Source organism: Mastigoproctus giganteus, chromosome 1 (assembly GCF_048544385.1).
Source record: "Mastigoproctus giganteus isolate SK-2022 chromosome 1, ASM4854438v1, whole genome shotgun sequence".
NCBI classification, from domain to species: Eukaryota; Metazoa; Arthropoda; class Arachnida; order Uropygi; family Thelyphonidae; genus Mastigoproctus; species Mastigoproctus giganteus.
In genome coordinates, this window is record NC_143575.1 from 175,549,859 (window position 1) to 175,569,497 (window position 19,639).

Here is a 19,639-nt window from a genome sequence, read left to right on the forward strand (position 1 = left end):
TAATACTGGAACAAGAATAAAAACTATAAAAATATGTTAGATAATTAAAAAGATTTATCTATTCAAGAATGCTGATAGTGTGTGTGTTCGTCCACTGTTACCACAACGAATGCTTCAGTCCGACTTGGAAAACGTTCAACTAATTTCTAATAGAAAGATGGTGGTACTGTACTACACTCCTCTTTATAATTTGTGAGCTCGCAAACGAAGAAGGCAGTATTTGCCTTGCTCTAATTTCTGCATTCCAGCTCATCCAAAGAAGTTAGGTTGAGGTCATTGCAATGTTCAACGTTATGAATATATAAAGATGCTGTTCATAACTTGTTTATAGTAGATAAACAAGTTTTTAACACATAACCCTAATGGTAGCTCCTTTAGTTACAAATAGTGACTCTATCCAAGAAGTAGCTTGAGTTGCTGAACTTTATTCGACTCTATGGTTTGGGGAATATAATTCTGGTCAGAAACTCTCATTTTTTTTAAACTGACTTTTATTTGAATGACTTTGTGAACACGTGGCGGGTTTTCGCAGTTTGGAAGAGACCACCTAATACAATAAATAAGAAAACGTAATTCCCTTCAAACCATGCTTTCATAATTTTTTCTTTCTGACATGTAGCGTGTTGGAAGTTGAAAGAGTTGCTTCCATAAAATTTCAAAGTCCACAAAGTGGGTCACAGAATTTTTCGGACGATCAATGTAACATGTAACATTCATGATGTCATTCCTAGTCCATACCAAGAAAAACACCAAAACAACCCACGAAAACGATGCTAAGTACTATATGTTCTAATACCTTTCCATGTTTGGGGTTTTTAATAAAAAATAAAACACACACACACACACACACACACACACATGACATCTTTCCCCTCTCTCAAATTCTCATTTGAAAAATAAGCTGGCAGAACGAGCGTGCAGCTCGACTCGGCGCTCAATAGGACGAATTTCCATTAATCCACAGTCCAGTTTCGGTGTGCCTTGCACTGTCCCAATTGACAGTGATAAATACCTATGAAAGACTTGTGAGCTGCAATTGTTCAGTGAAGATTCGGGGCATGCAGCTCCCCACGAGTTGTAAAAACATTAATTTGTTTGCCTGTTGCCGCTCGCAGCTTTAAACTCAGATTCTCTTGGGCCTGATGGTGAAAATGAGGATGCAGTCACTTCTGGACGCTGCCAAACCTCCACTTTGGAATGTTCAATTTCTGAGCAATAGCTCACAGACACATTTTCACTCACACACAATTCAAGTATCAGCTCTGTTAGCAATTTCCGTGCGCGTTCATTTTGCGTACATGTTTGAAATTAATTCAAAGCAAACTACTGGTAGACTTCAATTTCAAACGTTAAAAGGTAATTTTAGACTATAATAGATAATTTTTATATGGTATTTTCATATTCACACAATTTAATACAATTAAAGAGTAGTTATGTGACTTTCAGTAAGAAACAGAGTATGTTTGAAGCTAAGAAACCCTTCTTTAAAGTAACCAAGAACGAACTCTTGTCAGATGCAAACGCTGCTCATTGTTGTTCTGCATGTAATAGCAAGCAACACTTGGGAATTCTTATGAGTTTTATGGATCGTGGCGGTTCTCATTAACAAATGCTGCAGCACCGCTGCTCACGAAAGGTGGCTCTTCGCTTGAAATCCGGATCATTATAATTAAAAGACTCATTTTGTGTTTACTCGACAATGGCTTGATACCTACTTCACTGGAAGAGCATCTCTGGTTGAAAAGAAACAGAACGCCACCATGAAGCGTGGAGATAATACATCACCTCTCTCTTTGGGCCGGATGAGATAAGTAGATAATATTCTGCAATACTTTTGAATAAAAAAGCCCTGTCAAAAATTATGTATGAGGTTACGAAGTTTGTGTAGTTCTGCACTATGGTGTCTACTTATGGCCAAGTGTCATTTCTGATGTACACAAATTAGCTAATACGTACCTGAAAACGAGTGTCTTGCAATGGCGGTAGGCCTTAATAAGAATCCAAACAGAATCCAAGAAGAATACATTCATCTAAAAGAGAGAAAGAGAGGAAATCAAAAACAACCTACAATCGTTAGAAAAACTGGTCTCTCTGGAGAAAATGGCAGACACAATATCCAAATATGTCACACTTTCTACCGGTGTGGTATGTCCCCATTTCTGTCAGGCGTGCGATAATTATTTCGCCCATAAATGGCCATGCAATTGTTAGAATTTTTTTTCATAGTGAAGATAGTTCTCGAATGCAACAGTCCCCAGATCTGAATCTCATTGAACATATATGGAATGCTCTGGTGGGGAGAAGGAATTTCAGTTGTCAACTATACCACCTCAACTTCTCCAATTAGAATCAATTCGCCTAAATGAAAAGCCATAGGTACCACCAGAAATCTTGAACCCTCATTAACCTCATGAAAGAGCCGTTTGTGAGTGTCGCTTAGCTTTTAGGGTTTAGTCATACACCACTGATTAACAGTGTACAACAGGGGTGTCAAATTCAGAAGTTCTCATCTCAAGGGCTGCGCAGACACTTCTCCAGGAGCCAGAGGGCCACATAAATGGTTCTTGCTTAGCTCTCAAGAACTATTTGTTCGCTTGAGGGCAGCAAGCGGCCCCCGTATCATAACTTAATTTAGTCATTCCACCAATTTTCCCGGATGGCACCTGTTCAGGGATCTGCGACACCTCAGGACAAGAGCTATGGCCTTCAGCTCCCCTATCCCTCGGCGGAGGAATGGACGGTTCCCTGTCTCCTCCCCCGCCACCCCTTCTTTTCCCTCCGGTGCGGCATGGGCATGCCCCACTAACTCCTGGGGTTGTCTTCTCTATTGGCCCCGGCCTTTAGTCTCCCCTCCCTCTCTATTTTCACAACTAGCGTCTAACCCATTTACTGAGCCCAACACCCAATTTTTTAATTTTAAATCACAACTTACGTATCTATATTCCTTTGGGCCAAATGCTGGGTACGCGACCTGCCTCTCCGAGGCACAGTTTGGCAAACGGTGTGCCCCACCAGGGGCCCAACGGCTAAAAGGTCAGATAAACAACGGTACAGAACACTACACTCTAAAATATCTATACACTTTTAAATTAAATCTTGGCCTCTACAGTGTTTTGTATCACACGACAATGTATGCTACGCGGAGATGGAGGAAACCCCTGGTGCCGTTAGACGCTAAACACGCCATACACTATACTAAAACATACTGAACTTCTCTACCAAATTTACTTTACTTGTATCAATTAATTCTCAAACTATAGGACTTTTTCTTCAAAGCATTAACTTTTGTCTATTGGTGTATATATTGCAATGTCTGAAGTAATGTAATAAATGGTTAAAAAGTGGCTAAAAAGTTCGTAGAATGACTTTAGAAGTAATTTAAGAAACCTATTTTCTTCTATCATGATTTTAAGCATCCCTCTAATTCGTTTATTGATAGTGACTTTCTCCGAACACAAAATATATCATATATCGCCTGGACTTTCTTCGAAGACAAAATATATCATTTTCAGCGAAATTTTGATACCTGAGAAGAGGAAGTTGGATGGAGCCACATCATGAAGTAGGGATGTTTCACCTGAAAGATATATCATTTTTAGTCAGAAGCTGCGTTACGATAAAGCACCAGCTCACACTGCATTATTGGAGAGGCAGTTTATGAAGTTATCCATTTCCATCAGAAAACTCTGAAGGATCCATTTTTCAATCAAAGTTTGCTGCTGGACTTCTTGGAAGATATCCAGCAGCGTACGTCGAAGGTGCTAAAATCGATATCGGTAAATGAATACCAGAATTTCCACCAATTGCGAAAGACTTTATGATACGTTTTGACTTCCTTATGAAGTCATTTTTGGAACTTTCTAGCCGCACCTACTATAGATAATAATTGTGACTTTTTATTTCTTATCCATTTTATTTCACTGCTTTCACAATCCAAATTTTATTCCGAACATAAAAGTATTGTTTTTATTCCAAAAATTACACACACACACACACACACACACTGGACAAAAAATGCGCCTGAGTATTAAGACAGTTACGGACTGAAGAAATGCAGGTGAAATGCAGAAAACTGAGGCGAGATGATGATATGTTGCCTTGTTGAGTATAAAGACCCATAGGCTGCTCAACTGTAGTAACCTGAAACGAAAATGGGAAAAACGTGCGATCTATCAAACTTTGAAAAAGGTCCTTTGAGTCACGATTCAAGAAAATAGAAAAGAAAGACAACCGGTTTTTTCAAAAGCATTCATCTCAACGGTTTCTAATGACTGGAAAGAAAGTCGTTCTTCCACCATAAATGTGGCAGAAAAACAATACTTTAAGGAGGGTTGGAAGGAAAAATAGGACACCCAGTGTCCACAAATAACATTTGAATTCAAACAAGCCGAGAACTATCCTATTTGAATCCGTACCATGCGCAGGAATTGAAGAAAGTGGGAATTGGCAGTCGCCTACCTATTCGGAAGCCACTTGTTTCAGAGAAACACAGAAAAATCGGCTTGCAGTAGTGCCAAGAACATCGAGATTGGACAGTGGAACAAAGTCATGTGGTCAGATAAATCACGATATACTTTGTCTTGCACTGATCGTAGGCAGAGTGTGGCCAGAGCCTCATGAAGCGATGGATCCTGCTTGTTTGTTAAGACAACCCAAACATCTGGACGTGGTATCATGGTACGAGGAAGTTATTTTTAGTACGAACTGGATCCATTGATACCGGTGGAAGGACGAATATCATCCAGGGAATACTTGAATATTATATCAGATCTACTGCACCTGGCAGTGTTACACTTTTATCCCGAAGACGAGGGCCACTTTATGGATTTCCCATCTTCCCTGGCTCCCACAGTCAACTGATCTCAATCCTATTTATAGTGTGGAATATGCTGGAGAGCTATTCAGCAACGAAGTCCTCTTCCTTCAACTTTGTTGCAGCTGCGCGATATTTTGCTAGAAGAATAGTTTCAATTAGACCAAACCACACTAAACTCCCTTGTGTAATCTACACCATGCCGCACACTTTCTGATACAGACTTGTTAGCTTAACGACTGTTCCAAGGAAAATAATGGCGTCACTGGTTAAAAAGGTAATGTAGGGCCATCTAGACAAGAATGCGATTACATTGCAATCACAGCATGCATTTATTAAGGGGTGGTCTTGTTCGACCAATTTGATTGGATACTATGATGCAGTAACAAAGGAACTGGATTCAAAAAATAATCCTGATATCATATACTTGGATTTCAGGAAGAAAGACTTTCAATACTGTTGCATAAAAGACTGCTGTAAAACTGGAACAATGTGGCATTAAGCACAAGTTACTGTTATGGATAAGGAGACGGTTGAGTGGGAGAAGATACAAAGAGAGGTTATCAATGGGTACTGCTCTTCGTGTTCTAATGTAATTCGTTCAGTCCTTCAGGGTTCAGTGTTTGAGCGTTTCCAATATTTATTACTGATATTGACTAAGGTATATTAGGCTTAATGTCTAAGTTTTCAGATGATACATAGGTTCGCAGGGTGTTAATGACAGTAATCAGGGTAAGCTACTTCAACAAGATATACTGTAGAAAAATAAGCCAATGGTCTAAGAAATTACAATTGAAGTTGAACGTTGGAAAATGCAAGGTGGGTAGTAATAATCTCAGATTAACATACAATTGTGCTCTTTCCCTCAGACTAGTGGAAAATGAAAGAGAACTGGGGGTAATTGTGCAGTCACTTGTGAAGTTCTCTGAGCAGTCCAGACATGCTGCCATTGGATTTGTGAATGATTATACAGGAAATTTTCTAGCAGGGAAAAGGAAGTAATTATCCCTTTATACAAGGCCATGTTAGGCTGCATTTTGAGTACTGTATACAGGTCTGGAGGCATCATTTAAGGAAGGAAGGATGCAGATTTGTTAGAACGCATGCAGATGAAGGGAACATAAGGTTGCTCTTACCAAGAAAGGTTTCAGTTCTGCAAATTGCAGTATCTGGAGACCCGACACCTGCGAGGAGATTGAGATGTTTAAGACCTTGAATGGATTGAATAAGGTCAATATTGACGGCATTATTCCTCTTGCTGTGACGACACATATGGGGAAGTCATAAATTCAAGTGAGAAAAGATGATTGCAAGATACTCGTAGACGTGCAGAAGTTTGTCTTCAGCCAGCGAGCGGATGGTTGCTGGAACAAACTTCCATCTATTGTTGTAGAAGTGGTTAGTTTAAATCAATTCAAGTAAGAATTAGATAAATTCTTGGAGAGGTTGGACGAGTAAGGTGGGTAGGTTTTTTTTTTAGCTGATGTTCTTATAAATCTTACGAATACTCTTATTTATTTTCTTTTTCGCCGGTATGTGTATTTATGATGCTTCTTTACAACGTATATAGAGTACCTTTTATAGCAATTTCAAATGAAATAAGGCCTCAGCAGTGATTGCAGAGAGAGAGAGAGAGAGAGAGAGAGAGAGAGAGAGAGAGAGAGAGAGAGAGAGAGAGAGAGAGAGAGAGAGAGAGAGAGCTTCTAAATAACTTTAGAGTGATTATTATTCTTTGAAACACATTTTATGTAATAATTACGGATATATCATACTTTACTTTGAATAAAATAATAACCACTTAAAAATAAATAAAATATGAAGATAATTTCACATAGATACTAAATCGATTCTTTGCTGTTTTCAGGTAATCTTCCTCTTTTGGCTGGATGTGGAGGAGCAGCTGCAGTAGTCCTCCTTGGTTTAATTATTGGGTTTACTATGTATCGACGACATGTCAAAGTGAGAAAGTCCCTATCACAAACGCAAGCTCTGACAATGCAGCTACGACAGCTTGAACACAGTCCCTCATTTGCTACAAGACAAGTTGGCAATTTTTATTCTCAGCCCACGGAACTCCTGGCCACTCCTGCAGAACTGAACTGTAGTATTCATTCCCGATATGATGCTGTGATAAACAGCAGGTATCATCCTAGCTACCCTACAGATGTGTGAGAGGAATACCTTTGGAACAATCGACCAGTACGATAAAAAACAAAACAAAACAAATCTACAAACCGCGGAAAGAATTCAAAATGCTCAAATATTCTTTCCCAACACTATTAATTTATACATTAACTCCTTGTGATATAAAGACTTTAGGTAGCTGTTTCACTGCGCCAAAACAATTGACTATGTTGCTTTCTACTACCTCGTGTTCTTCTGGAGTGTTTCATCCCAAATGTCTCAGCCAGTTCAAGAGTTTGTGGGAAGAGTTCCAGTGTATGTTCGTTTTTTTTTTCAAATATTCGAAAACAAAACGTTGCTTTTAACTTATTATGTTTGCGCACCAGTGTTGGTGTTGTCCGTGCATCTAGAAATGGAATTAGATAGAAAACTATGATACCACACAGTTGTAACTTCCACTGCAGACGATGAATATTTTTGTTAAGAACAAAACGAACAAACGTTACAGTAATCGTATTAGTACCAGCTGAATTAGTGAGCTTTAAATTCGCTGTAAAACACTGATAAATAAATAGCGATATTGATTTATGGTAGACACTGGATATTCTTCTAAGGTAAAATGATCACTTTTAAAAATTGTTGAGTCAGTTGAACAAAAAGAAACCAATTTAACAATTGGTTCTAAAACTGCAAGATCGATTGTAAAAAAAGTAATCCGTGAAAGTTGAAGTATTAGCTCCATTATTATTGCTGTTCTGTAATCAGGTGGTATTTTTACATGCCCTTTTATGCTATGAGGTGATATTTTATTCGAGATCGCGTGAATAGATTTAATAAATATTTGAAGGAAATTTCTGAGTGAGTGAAAATCAGTGGTAACGTCTTTTGCGACAAGGAAAAGCGTGTATTGCCCTAAGTTTACGAGTGCCTTTCTTGTAAACATTATTTGAAAACAGAATTATGTTTAGGTTTCAATCAACCTTCGAAAAATCCGAGAACTTGCTTTCTGTATATCAAGCGCCCTGATTATTAATTTCGTGCTCCAGCTCTTTTCTACGTAAACTTACAAAATAGAAGGATTATTATACTCCAATTACCAAGCTATAGAACTGCGAGAACAATAGGCCAGAATTACAGCGAATGCACTGAACTGCATCCATATAATGTCAACGCTTTGTACGGGGCATAAAACTTAACAAAGCGATTGCAATGGCCTTGTGAAAGAGGCTTGGATTCGAATTTAAGCTTGAAGAAACTTTTTTTCTTTGTTTTCAAATCGTTGCCGAATAATTGGTCTGGCGAAGGTTCCATTGTACTATTTTTCTCTCTCGAAAAAACTCTTGTTTCATCCCACTAAAGAGGGAAACCTAGTAGAATCCACACAATTTCAGATAGCATATTAACGTCACATATACACATCTTTCACTCTGGCGAGGAATTACAAGTAACAGTAGCAATGCAGGGCTTTATTTGTCTACATCTTAGAACTAAATTCGTGGTTTATTTTGTCGAAAGAAACATTAAGTCAGCAGTAGAAAATTCTTATCTTCAAGGGTTTTACAAGTTGAAATTCAAACCACTTATATTATTATTATTTATTGATTAATTTATCTCCCTCCCCCCTCTGACGAGTAATGGTACCAGTTACATTGGCTGATTGTTATGTCGGTTCTTATTATTGGCCGAGGAATTCTCTGACTATCCTACAATTGATCAAAATCCGACTTTTTGGAAATCCTTGTAGGTGTTCTCTGGGAGGCCTATTGCTGGCAGGCTCATGTGTAGGCTCTTTGGTACCATGCCGGTGGTTGATACAGTGATTGAGATGGTCATTACTTTTTTCTTTTTGTCACATTTCTTTGATTTCTTGTCTTCGGTCGGTGTCCTTCCTGATAATGGAGGTTTCTGGTGTTCGACACCGCCATGTCGATCAGATAGGTAGCCATTTCCTTCTTGTCAGTGAGGGTTATGTCCTGATCTGTTTTGAGGAATCTTCTTGTCCGTTATTATGGCGCGATCCCAGTATATTTTTAAGTAGGTGTCTTTAGTACGGCCTGAGGTTCGTACTTTGTAATATGGTATAATTTCTTTGATCAACTGGCATTTTTGCGCTAGCTTCTGATGTATTATCGTGGCGACCAGGTCGTGCCTATGAGTATACTCCGTCTGTGTGATCACCCTGTCCGCAATGATGTGCTGGATTATTTCTAGGCCAGGTGGTATCGTCGACATATGTCATCTGTCATTTCATGTTCCTTGACGATGTGCTTCCTGTAGCTCCTGGCGTTGATTACTTGGTCTTGAATGGTGAGCATGGATCCTTTCGTCTCGGGGAAGAGCCTCCCGTTCGTGAGTCATGCTTTGGAAGCCATATTATCTATGTAGTCTTCATAGAGGTCATTGTAGTGTCTGCCATGGAGTGCTTTCTTTGTCTTTGTTTCTTCTATCTGTGTGAATGGGATCTCCTTGTTGAGATTGAGCGGTGTGTGCCGTTTTTCTATCTTTCTTATGACTTGGTAGATTGGCGCTGTGTTTTCTTGGAAGTAATCCCTCAAGTTCTTAATCTCTTTATTACCAGGGGACCGTAGGATTCACTCCTACGGTCCCCTGGTTAGAAAGGTGTACATAAAAAAGTATAACGGATTACACAACTACTTAAATGGAAATAATTAGGCTGAGTTTAACATATATTTAAAAGAAAATAATTAAGTTAAGTTGTTTACAGATGTATACCTAACTTATTAGCAAGAAACACTAAGTTTAACAATGTATACAGAAGGAACTAATTAAGTTAAAATAAAAATAAAAAAATCAAATAAAAATTCGTACGCTTTACTTCTGTTTGATTTCAACTACTGCGTTGAAATATTTCTGGAATCCTATGTTATTTAAGTGAAATTTAAGCATGTATTTACAAACATATACAATTTAAATGTCTATTTTTGATGATAGAGTCCTTATTGGAAAGTTAAAAAGCACGTTAATGTTTAAAAAATATTTAGTAGCGTCCCTTTCAAATGGGTGAATTATAATGAATGAATAGCTATTCTATTGCTTGCCATATCTTTCGAAAGGGTTTAGGAATGTAATGTAAATGGAATGTAAATAAACCGAGTTCCTTGGATAAAAAGCCCGAAACTTTTTTTCAGAGAGAGAGAGAGAGAGCTGTGGCCACAATGTAAAAAAAAAAAGTCCATGAATTACTTCAAGAAATATGCAAATATGTCCTGAAGTAATTACTATTACGAAATATGCAAATATTTTACCCTATAAACTTGATTAGCGGTTATCCCGGAATTCATTTCAAACTTGTACACCGAGAGATGAGCACCAGGAAAAAGCTAGTGGTTTCAAATGGCATTCAAGTTGAATGTAATGGGGGTGAGGAATGTTTGCGCATGCTATTTTTTAGGAAATTAAACATACCTTAACCAAAGTTGGCACGAGTTGAAGAAGTGGAAGTCCAAAAGTAGAGTCCAAGAAATGATCAGGTAGATGTAAAATACAGATGAACGACAGCCGACTTGCTTCGTATCGCCATCAGACCTTATAAAATCTGAGTTTTGAGCATGGAGCGGCTACTGGCAGACCTTTAAGTGTCCCCTTGACAGTAAAGAGTTGTATGCTATGAAGGTTCACGTAGGAGCTGCAAGGTCTTAATAACAAAAGCAAGTGCAAGTGGGTGACTGGAATGATGCAAGGGACAATAAACCTGAGCTGCTTATCAATGCAAATCGGTCCTATGTGGCGATTCACATTACACGCTTTTCCAGTCTGATGGATGTGTTTGAGTATCGAGGATGGTTGAAGAGACACTGACTACCTCAGCGTTTCACAATCACCACCACAGGTTGTATTCGGTCACTACAAAGACTGAGAATAATACGGTGCGGTTCCTTGTGCGTTGCAGTCTTCTTACATTTTACAGAGAGTCTGTATTTTTTACATCATTTGGATGTGCATGTATCAGTCAGTAGGACAACAGACCAGGACTGGATTAAGGTTATCGTAGCCATAGTGCTGCATAGTCATTGTATGATGTAGATTGTCATTTATAGTTCGTTTTATCACATTGAGTACATCAACATTGACTGGAATATGTGCTCAAGGTTCAAATAGTTTGGAGACACTGCTCCAGGCTGATGGAGACATTGTCACTCTTACCTTGACAACAAATTATAAAATTTGTTGTCAAGGTAGGGGTGGCGTACTAATCGACGTACTCAAATTCTATTCGTTTCGGAATAACCTTCCAATACAGCATTAAATTCAATTATAATTTTAAGAAATGTATATATCTCACCTCTCTTTGAAGTAATTCAGCATTTTAATTAAATTCGTATAAACCAAATAGCAATAGTTGTGACCCAGTTAAAATAGTATTCTCATTTAATCAATAGTATAGACAATAAATTCCATTTTCTCTCGTCATCCATGAACATGTAGGAATATAATGTAGTACCATTAAAATACATATTTCATTATAATTCGTTAGTCATTCAGAATTTCGCGCTACCCCACAACACACCCCTCAAATTACGGTGGTTTTACTCAAACAGGCTAAAACATTTATGGAGCCAATTTTAGACAAATTTGGTTGAGTTCCAGCAAACAGAATTGTGCTTCCCTTTTGGTCTTAATACTGCTGATTGGTAGCGTTCTCTTAAACAAAGCCTGCCTTTTCGAGACGAATAAACTATCATACCTTCATCTTAAAAAGTGCGGGCCAAGATAAAAGGAACTAATCTTTATTTATTTAGGAAGTAACTCATTAAACTTTTATCTCTATACTCTCATATGAAAGTTGGGAGCTAAATTATAGAATAGTTCCCAACGATTTACTAATATATGCTAACATCATAAATTGTGAAACGATAAGATTCTTCCTCTTCATGTTATTTGTTCAGCGTCTGTTGCAAATGCTTTGAATTCACATAAATTATTTCACTTCCTTCTCATAAGCATTCGGTTGCTGCTCAATCATTAATCAGTTTTAATGAAAGTTTCGATCTCTCAGCAATATTTCCACCAATAAAACTATTTCGACTATATTTATCCAGAATAAATAATCAATATTAAAAGAAGTATTTTACAATAAAAGCAAGCCTAATAGTAACTGTTTTCGATATCATTCCGAAATATATTGTCTAGAAATTTATGGGAAAACGAATCCAAGCCCAAACATTCATCTGATAATATTGGAAGAATGCGTGAATTTTTTTTTTATCAGTGAGTATATATTCATATCTCATCTGAGAGCTGCAGCAGATTCACTTCACCCAGAACAAAAAGTTATTAAGTCGAGTGGCCCTGCTGACTTGAAGGCATATACGCTGTAGGCTCTCGATAAACCTCATTTCAAATTCCAAGTCACTCCATCACACAGTGCAAATATCCGTCATTACTACCTGATCGAAGCATGTCGTTGCTCCCACAGCACGTAAACTTATTAAAGAAATGACAAATGACTTTTCTTTTCTGAAGAAAGCTACGCTTCGAACGAATGCCTAGGCTTTAGACCAGAGTGCTATCTCAGTCCTCAAATATATTTCAACCTGTCATCATGAGACCCTTGTATATTGACACTGGAAAAAATCGTTTGAGCAGATCGTCGTACTTCCTTATGGTAATGTTATTTACCAGCAGGAAAAGTAATAATCTTTGCCAAGTATGAAATATACATTGAATGTAGACTGCAATTTAAAAACCTGCTGAAAGCGTATGATTTTCAACTCATCTTCCTTCTTGTTGGACATAATAAATTTTATTTTCGGAACAAAGCTGTAACTACATGCACAATTCTGTATATTTATTTCCAGTAGTTTGAAGCATTGTCCTCCATCACAGTTGGCCACCATTTATCATAACTTGTCACATATTAAAGGCAACAGAAAGCTTCATGGCTGCCCTTTTCGTTATGAGATGAATTAATAAAAAAAAATCATTTAATTTTCTTAAGTTACTATGTCGCTGTCGATAATGAAATGTAAGCTGTCTTCCTTGAGGTCTAATATTTACTGAAATTTATTTTGACATGTATTTTTTCCAAAAACACTGCCCTGCATATAAATGCCTTCAACTTCTAGAATAGTTACCAACAATTGCTTAAAGTTCCTATATCTAGTTACTCGTAATTCTTCAATGGAACGAAAAAAACTTCGTTAATTTCAAGTCTTCAAACTGAGTCCTGTGTTCTATTCTAATATCTCTTGGAAGAAGCACACATCACAAATATTGCTTCTTCAGCATCAAAAATTCATTTTCGCTGTCATATCAGCAGTCCTTTTCTTCTACACAACTACTCACTCTCTGTCAATCTCAGTTCCCTTACCATGGAATACTGTCATCACGTCTTAAGTAGTGCCCCTCTCCCCCAAACTTCTCTCTAGTTTCTAGATATTTCAACATCAGAAAGGTTACGAAGTCCATCCACTCTCTCACAGACATTCAGTCTCTGTTGCATCCCTTTTCTATAAATACTTCAATGGGCACTGTTCCCCTGAATTTACATCTATAATTCCAACACTTTCTTACAAACCACTGGGAACACGTGCTTCATCCATTCAATATTCATTTATCATCAAAAGCACAACATTAACTCTTTTTTTCAGCTCTCTATGAAAAAATAAAACATCCATCTTCGCGATGGATGTTTTTCATAAAAATTCCATCGGATCATCACCTCGAGGCAACCAGGACAACGATATGCCCCGCTGTACAGTTGTTGCAGGGTTTTTGGAGCATCCACGACTAAATACCATATTACTCCGTGTATGTTGTCTATAAATTGCATGTCTTCTGAGGTAGATTTTCTGTTTCCTGGAAGAAAAACCCGAGTTTAAGGGAGTAAAACCATGCTACCCTCGCCTGAGACCTACTAACTCGGCCACATTATGAAAAAGACCCATAAAAATTGCTCCCGTCATCGATGGGACCCGAACTCAGGTCTTCTTCACCCGGTTTGGAGAGGACAGCGATTATACCAACTGTGCTATCCACTAGGGCTCCGCTGTACTGAGCTTGTCTTATATACTGTAGAAAACGAATAGGTTCTCAACTCAGTGTTACACGTAATTAATCTCTTGAATGTCATCAACCACTAATACACCACTGGCCGAACATGAAGAAAGAAATCTCTGCTAAATATTGACACCATCGGAAATATTCAGTATACTGAAATCGGTAGTTGTATTTTAATTTCCATAATGTATCTAAGTCTCATAATTTTCACAGAATTTTAAAATTAACCATGATCTTGACTGGAAATATTATTTAAACTGTTGTCTTGAGTTACAAGCAGTAAATGATGCATTTATTTATTTTTACCAGCGCTTATACCTTTAATTGTTAAAAGTGCTGTATGTTTTCAACGCTAATAATGTCTCTAAATCTGCATTCATACGTATGTGAATATTTAAATGGTTAAACTACTGAAATTACTTCAATTAAAGCGTTCATCAAAATGTGTCCTCCTGGAACCCTTTTAAAAAGTACTTCGTATAAAATGATATATTCTAACACTTCACAGAAAGAGAGATCCAAAGAGATGGGACAAGGTATATGATGGATGATTCACTCTATTCTGAAATTTTGAAGAATAAGAACTCATCAATCAATCAAGTTGTGCGCTTTCCTGCCTTCTAACTTATTCGGTGTTCCATGAGGCTTGACGTTGCTAGCCAACAATGTTCAAATAACCTACAGAGAGCTAAGCGACGGCTCAATACACCCTCATATAATAGAGTGGGAAACTTTCAGTCTTACTTTTTCTCTGTAAGTAACTTCTCTCCAGTACGTAAAAAAATATAAAGAAGGTTTCTGGAACAAACTACATTTTCAATATTTTACGAGAACTAGAAGTTTGAAACATTAAAGTTGCGAGAAGGATGAAAATAAAATGCAAAACAGAAAATAGAAGCTGAAAACATTCAGCGGGGACTAAGCCAAAAAAAAAAAAAAAGAAAAGCTTTTAGGCCCTTTTAAAATAAAATGATACAAACAGTGCGTTAAAATATTAATGGTGAGTCCTGTGGCGCGCATTTCTTATTCACGAAACCAAACAATAATAAAATAATTAAAGTAGCTTATCTTCGTGGTGAGAGCGAAGATGGTATGAATAATGAAACAAACGTAGACTATTATAAACTAGAATCTCGTTGAGAATAACATCTGAAGCGACATCTTTTAGGAAAGAAATTCGCAATGGACTAAGATGTCTATTTGATGCAGAAGTGGGGCGGCGATTTCTCTGGAGAGGGTGTTCGTGCATTCGTCTGTAGTGGTACGGGTGCCTAATTTGATTATGGGGTTATAAAAAGAAAAACAAATGAGTTATGATAGCTCTGCTCTATTCACTGTTGTATCCTCATGCCAATGAATCAATCGATAAAACCATATTGTCTCGCATATTTGGCCTGGACCTGTAAATTGCATGTGTTCGGATGTCGATTTTCTGTTTGTTGGAAGAAAAACTATGCTACCCTTCCCTGAGACTGATTCACTCAGCTACGTTGTAAAAAAGACCACAAAAATTCCTCGCATCATTGACGCGATTCGAACTCAGGTGTTTTCCCACTGGTGTGGAGAGGACTGTGATTGTAACAACTATTACTCACGAGGGTCCTATCTACGTCAACCAAAGATGTTTCTTAGGGAAACATTTATGGGTGAAGATCATATAGGAAAATGTGTATGGATGCACTGTTCGTTGCTTAGTAATCATGTTGTATTGGTCAAATATTTTTTTTTCTATAATTTGTCAGCGTTTGTTTAGGTTTTGATTTCCTCATAGCGGATAGTCCCCTAGAAGTAGGGTTCAGCAAGTTCTATCACTAATTCCTCTAAGTCAGTATTTTAGTGTCATCTACTTCAAGGGCACAAGGTGCCCTCGAAATCAATGTGCCAAATTGTTCAGAGTGTGTGCAAAGCGATCTGGCCGATTTATTACGTAGTTCTGGAGTGGATTCTCTGAGTACCCCACCTTCTAGCACTTTCAGCAGCGTAAGGGGGCTTGGGTTGAAAGCTCTAACACTACGGTTAGGGTAACCTGCTCTGATTATTGTTGGTGGTATGGGACTGTTAAGTAAGAATTATGTTCCAGGTGGGAACTAATGCACGTTCTTGCTTTGTCTAACCTTGATGCCTCCCTAATTTTGTAGTTGTTTTCACTCTTCATCTGACTGACTGATTAGATCCCATTCATCGATGACACTGCTTGATGCACTCAGGGAAATGTGTAGGGAAGCAGTAACAGTGGCTCCACCAACTTCCCTGATCTTAAAGGGCTAACTGTCTTGGGGAAACGTACTATTTCTTAGGCAAATTTACACAAGAAACTCGAAGAGTTTTCCACTCGGTTGGTCTCAGGTTGAAATGATAAGGAATGTGGAAGCATGCAATTTGGGACATAAGTTTCTAAACAGTTTCCGTTCTGTTTCCGACATTAATCTGTTGACGTTGTGCTGTGACAAAACCACGTTCTTCATATTATCGTCCTGTGAGGGTTTAGCCTGTGCATCCGTTGGATTTTTGGTATTTGGATTCTCCATTTAGCTCTGTAAGGAATAGCCTTTCCCCTTTACGTTGTCGGCCCCTGACTTTCGTTGTGTCGCTTTACTAAGGCTACGCAACGAAACAATTTTATTTCTTCAAGAAAGAGCCTACCTGCAAAGTCAAATTAGCACAAAATCTCTTGACACCTGGGCCATGTTTTTAGTGGTAGATGGTACAGAAAGTTGCATGATATTTTATAACGGGAAAAAGGTTTGTGAACCGCTAGTTTATTTCTTTAGCCACATCCCAAATGTTGGTTGATTTTGATTTTATTGGCACAAAACACCCCAAAAGTATGAATAATGTGTATACTGTTAGTAACTTTTTTAACAAGAGGCCTATATGTACTGACACTGATTTAATGCCCTCGTGGGTAGCACCCTGCACTCTACTGTCCACCGCATACCAGGTAGAAAAGGTTCTGGTTCAAATCCCGTTAATGGCGTGAAGGAATTTTATGGATCTTTTTGACAACATATCTGAGTTAGTCGGTCTCAGGCGAGGGTAGCATGGTTTTATCTCCTGTAAACTCAAGTTTTTCGCCCAGCATACTTACAAATCGACCACTGAATACACATAATTTATAGGCATAATATATAGTTGCCTAACACCAAACAACAACAACAACAAATGGTTTAATGACGACATTGACTACATTGCTAAGTACAAACGATACCAAGGTCAAGGTGTGTATGTTTTATTGCGGACTCCAGGGTTTCTCCTATGTACCGCTGTAGTATCTCAAAAGGTATAAAGTCAAAGCCAAAAAGTGTGTGTGTGTATGTGTATTGTTATCTTGAGTGTTGAATGCCGGCACCTGGCGACTTCGCAGCCAGGGTCCACTATCCATAATTAGATCAATAAAATATTGTCAACAATTCTCTTCCTCTGTCGACACTGTCAGCAAAACTTGCCAAATCAAGGTAGTTCCCCTGATTGTCAAGGAATTTTGTTAGGTCCCATTCGTCATATATGCTAGTCAACAGTTGAGGCTCAGATCTTAAATCTACATAATAATTACATTGAAAAATTAGATGTTGGACAGTCTCCGGAAAGCCACATTTTCACATCGATGAGACAGCCAAATCCAAAGAAAATAACTTTTAGTTTAAACTGCCATGTCCGGACAACAAAAATGTCAAGTTTAAGCCTGGATTGAACCATGACAATTGGTGATTTAAATTCGGCCACATTTGGCATAAACAAATATGTAATTCTTCCTGTATGTTGGCATTTGACCATTCGTTTTGCCATTATCCCATTAATTGATTCCTTATTCTAGATATGCCATTCTTTGTAGATAGGTCTAAATTGATGTAATACTGATTAAGTACCCCAGGCAGCCCTTTCCTTCTGTGATATTGAAAGTAGTTGAAGATAACCTCATACTTAATTGGTAATTTACCAGAAAACCTGAATTGCGAAGTGGATATTGTCCGGCAAGATCTAGATGTAGCTGATTAGCATTTTAATTTCTAGAAGCATTTCGAAAATGTGATATTAGAATTTCTTTAAATAACCTACTTGAAGATTACTTATATTTTATCTCAAAGAAAATAAATGTTTTGTACTAATTCCAGTAGAAGTTAATTAACAATTGACAATTCTGCCCATATTTTATATTCAATTATGGTAGGTTAATTTCAATCTGATGACCTAAATTTTGCTAAGTAATTAAGATCAAGAAGTTGTTTAAGTGTTTTGTTTAAACATATTTCACAACAGTTAAGCACAGCTTTGTAATTTTTATAAATTTAACTGATTCCCTCATTACAATGCAAAAAGTTTTCGATGAACTTGCAGTTCACTGAAAAGGTATAAAGATCTATGGAGATTTACTGGCGCCAGATTTCTAACGGCCAGCATCTGGCGGCTCAGTCTCTTCTATGCTAATCATTTCCCAGCAAATACGCTCACTACTTGCATCCATCTCATTACACGATGCCTACAGAGTCGAACATCGCAGAACTTTTTACGGGCAAAGTTTTATGTGGCCGGCAATAAAGTCACCGACATCTAATTTCAGGAGCTTTAAGAAAGATGATTGTGCGCTTCTGTTTTGAATTTTTTTTTTCGCGGAGCCTAAGAAGCATCCTCAGAAATTCAAGAACTTTCCAGTTCCGAGAAAATAGGATATAAAATCTCTGGAGCATTACACTAAGACCATTTCTTAAGAAAAAAAGATAATGCAACGATATTTGCAATATATTTTGCTATACTTCTTTAACTTAAACCTCCTCCTTTTAAGATCCGATATTGGATTGATAAAGAATGGCATTATACTTAGAACCATTTTTTCCCGAATTTATTCCCATTTTTTTTGTTCAACTGCTAGTATACTTACAAGAAAGATGACTTGGCATCTTTTAATTACCATAAACGCACATAGTGATCACATGAACACATAGGCGTTTGAGGGGGCTTCCTGTCTCCCACCCTACTACAAAATCTCTCCTTCTCTTCAAAAGAGAAAAGTATATGTTTTGTTAGTGTCCATTTTAACGAGTGTCATTTCAGATAATGCAAACAGATTAACAGTAATTTTCACAAAAAAACTTAGAAATAAATCTGGAAGCAATCAAATTGAATTCTTTGGTATGAAATGGCCAATCTTTTAAGAGGTACAAATATGCGGTATGAAATGCAATCTTACATTTTATATTCAGATTTTTAAAGGCTTTTCAGTATTACAGAATTTTACCCAGATAATCCAAATATATTTTGCAACTAGTAGGAAGCGAACAGATATCTCTTAACGGTCATCAAGTCTAGGATTCGATCCTTCCTTCTCGTTTTGTAATGACTTACATGATCATTATTGTAAGACAAGTCAACATACCTTAGAAATTGCTCGGACTGTGTTCATTTGCTATTGAAGGATTTCGTTCATTATATCTGCTCGATATATCCTCTTATGGACATCCATAAGAGGATATTTTCCTAAACCCTTTTCCCAATGGACACCGCTAGCAATTTGCAATAGTTTATAGTATCTTTAATTTTCTGCCCATTGTACCATAATGGATTTAAAATACTTTCGAGAGAGTTTCCAAGGCAACTGCACGTTTTACTTCATTTCTTTAGTGTGCTTGGCTGCCATTTTTCATACTCTGATAATTGCTGCTACAGTAAGGATGACAAATTATAAGG

The 19,639-nt window shown here is 37.6% G+C and overlaps 1 protein-coding gene across 1 annotated transcript in view; it reads left to right on the plus strand.

Annotated features, from left to right (window-relative positions):
• LOC150091288 (neuropilin and tolloid-like protein 2) overlaps positions 1-7,145 on the plus strand; it is a 175,462-nt gene extending 168,317 nt beyond the window's left edge. The window contains exon 9 of the mRNA XM_090383103.1: positions 6,678-7,145. Within this exon, the coding sequence (XP_090239229.1) occupies positions 6,678-6,985 (308 nt within the window). The 3' untranslated portion in view covers positions 6,986-7,145. The remainder of the gene's footprint in view (positions 1-6,677) is intronic.
• Positions 7,146-19,639: the final 12,494 nt, after the last annotated feature.